The 1,619-nt window shown below is 48.9% G+C and overlaps 1 protein-coding gene across 1 annotated transcript; it reads left to right on the top strand.

Annotated features, from left to right (window-relative positions):
• Nucleotides 1-729: 729 nt before the first annotated feature.
• LOC136536521 (uncharacterized mitochondrial protein AtMg00810-like) lies at nucleotides 730-1,203 on the top strand. Its single transcript, XM_066528787.1, has one exon. It carries the CDS (start codon nucleotides 730-732, stop codon nucleotides 1,201-1,203), a length of 474 nt encoding a protein of 157 aa, XP_066384884.1.
• The last annotated feature ends 416 nt before the right edge of the window (nucleotides 1,204-1,619 follow it).

Here is a 1,619-nt window from a genome sequence, read left to right as displayed (position 1 = left end):
TCATGGAACACGAATTCAGTGCCCTTTAGGCCAATCGCACTTGGCGTTTGGTTGATTGTCCGCCGGGAGCACATATCATCTCTGGGAAGTGGGTGTTCAAGCATAAGCTTAACCCAGATGGATCTCTCGAGCGCTACAAGGTGCAGTAGGTTGTTCGCGGCTTCACACAACATGCCGGCGTCGACTTCGGCGAAACCTTCACGCCCGTCGTCAAGCCTACGATGATTCACACCGTGCTTACTGTTGTCGCTTCTCGTCATTGGTCTACCCGATAGCTCGATGTCTCCAACGCCTTCCTTCACGACAATCTGCAGGAGTATGTACTCTGTCAGCAGCCTACCGGCTTTGCCGATCCCTCATGACCCGACGCTGTCTGTCTTCTTGACAAGTCGCTCTACGGTCTCTGTCAGGCACCACGGGCCTAGTTTGATCGGTTCGCCAAGTATGTCATCAACTTCGGCTTCCGCCCCACATGCTCTGACTCCTCTCTCTTCATTCTTCGTTGTGGCACCGATGTCGCATACCTCCTCCTATACGTGGATGACATTGTGCTTACCGGCTCCAGTCTGGCTTTGCTGGATTTCATCGTCTCCCATCTCTGGAGTGAATTCGCGGTCAAGGATCTCGGTGCCCTCCGGTTCTTCCTCGGCATCGATGTCAAACGTACCGCGGCTGGGTTCTACCTTTTCCCAGCAACGGTATGCGGAAGACATTCTGGAGTGCGTCGGGATGTCCAACTGCAAGTTGGCGACCACGCCCATTGACGCCAAGGGGAAACTCTCCGCCGACGGACCGAAGATCGACGACGCCAAGAAATACAGGAGCCTGGCCGGCGCACTGCAATACCTCACGGTAACGTGCCCGGACCTGGCCTTCGCAGTTCAGCAGGCGTGTCTTCATATGCACGATCCACGTGCACCTCATCAAGCTATGTTGAAGCGCATTCTGTGGTACATCCGGGGAACGAGCGACATGGGTTTGTGCCTCCATGCCAGCGCCAACCTCGACGTCACGGCGTACTCCGATGCCGACTGGACAGGCTACCCCGAGACTCACCGTTCGACGTCAGGCTGCAGTGTCTTATTGGGCGATGCCCTGGTGTCCTTGTCGTCAAAGAGACAGCCCACCGTCTCTCGATCGAGCGCTGAAGCGGAGTACAGGGCCGCTGTTGGCTGCTATTCCTGTCTTCTACAGAAGATATGAGAATCCGTTGCCGTTCTGCTCTCATTAGTTTTCTAAGAAATTTTCTCGATTTGATCTTATTATTTTTCTAAGAAATTTGCCTAATTAGTTACCTATCATTAGTTTGTGTATATTATGGAGACCATCGAAATTACTTATCATTATTTGTGTATATCACCAAACATCACTATCAGATATTCATATCATCTATATATGTTTTATAATTGTAGCATACTACATGATCTGATTCTATGAACTGGAGTATGATTCTATCATCCCGATCGCACGTGATTTGCATTGTTTTTTTAAATAGCTCACTTATGAAGAGAAGCAAAGATATTGCTTCTATTTTTTTATAATCGAGACAATCATATTTGATATCTACGTCGTCTTAAAAAGTTAGATAAATATCATTGTAATTTTTTTTCTCTTTCATG

Source organism: Miscanthus floridulus, chromosome 2 (assembly GCF_019320115.1).
Source record: "Miscanthus floridulus cultivar M001 chromosome 2, ASM1932011v1, whole genome shotgun sequence".
Lineage (NCBI taxonomy): Eukaryota > Viridiplantae > Streptophyta > Magnoliopsida > Poales > Poaceae > Miscanthus > Miscanthus floridulus.
This window is presented reverse-complemented; position numbering and strand designations above follow the sequence as displayed.

Bases quoted from the DNA above. Each gene is read 5' to 3' on its own strand.
- LOC136536521 (XM_066528787.1), top strand. From the start codon at position 730: ATGTCCAACTGCAAGTTGGCGACCACGCCCATTGACGCCAAGGGGAAA.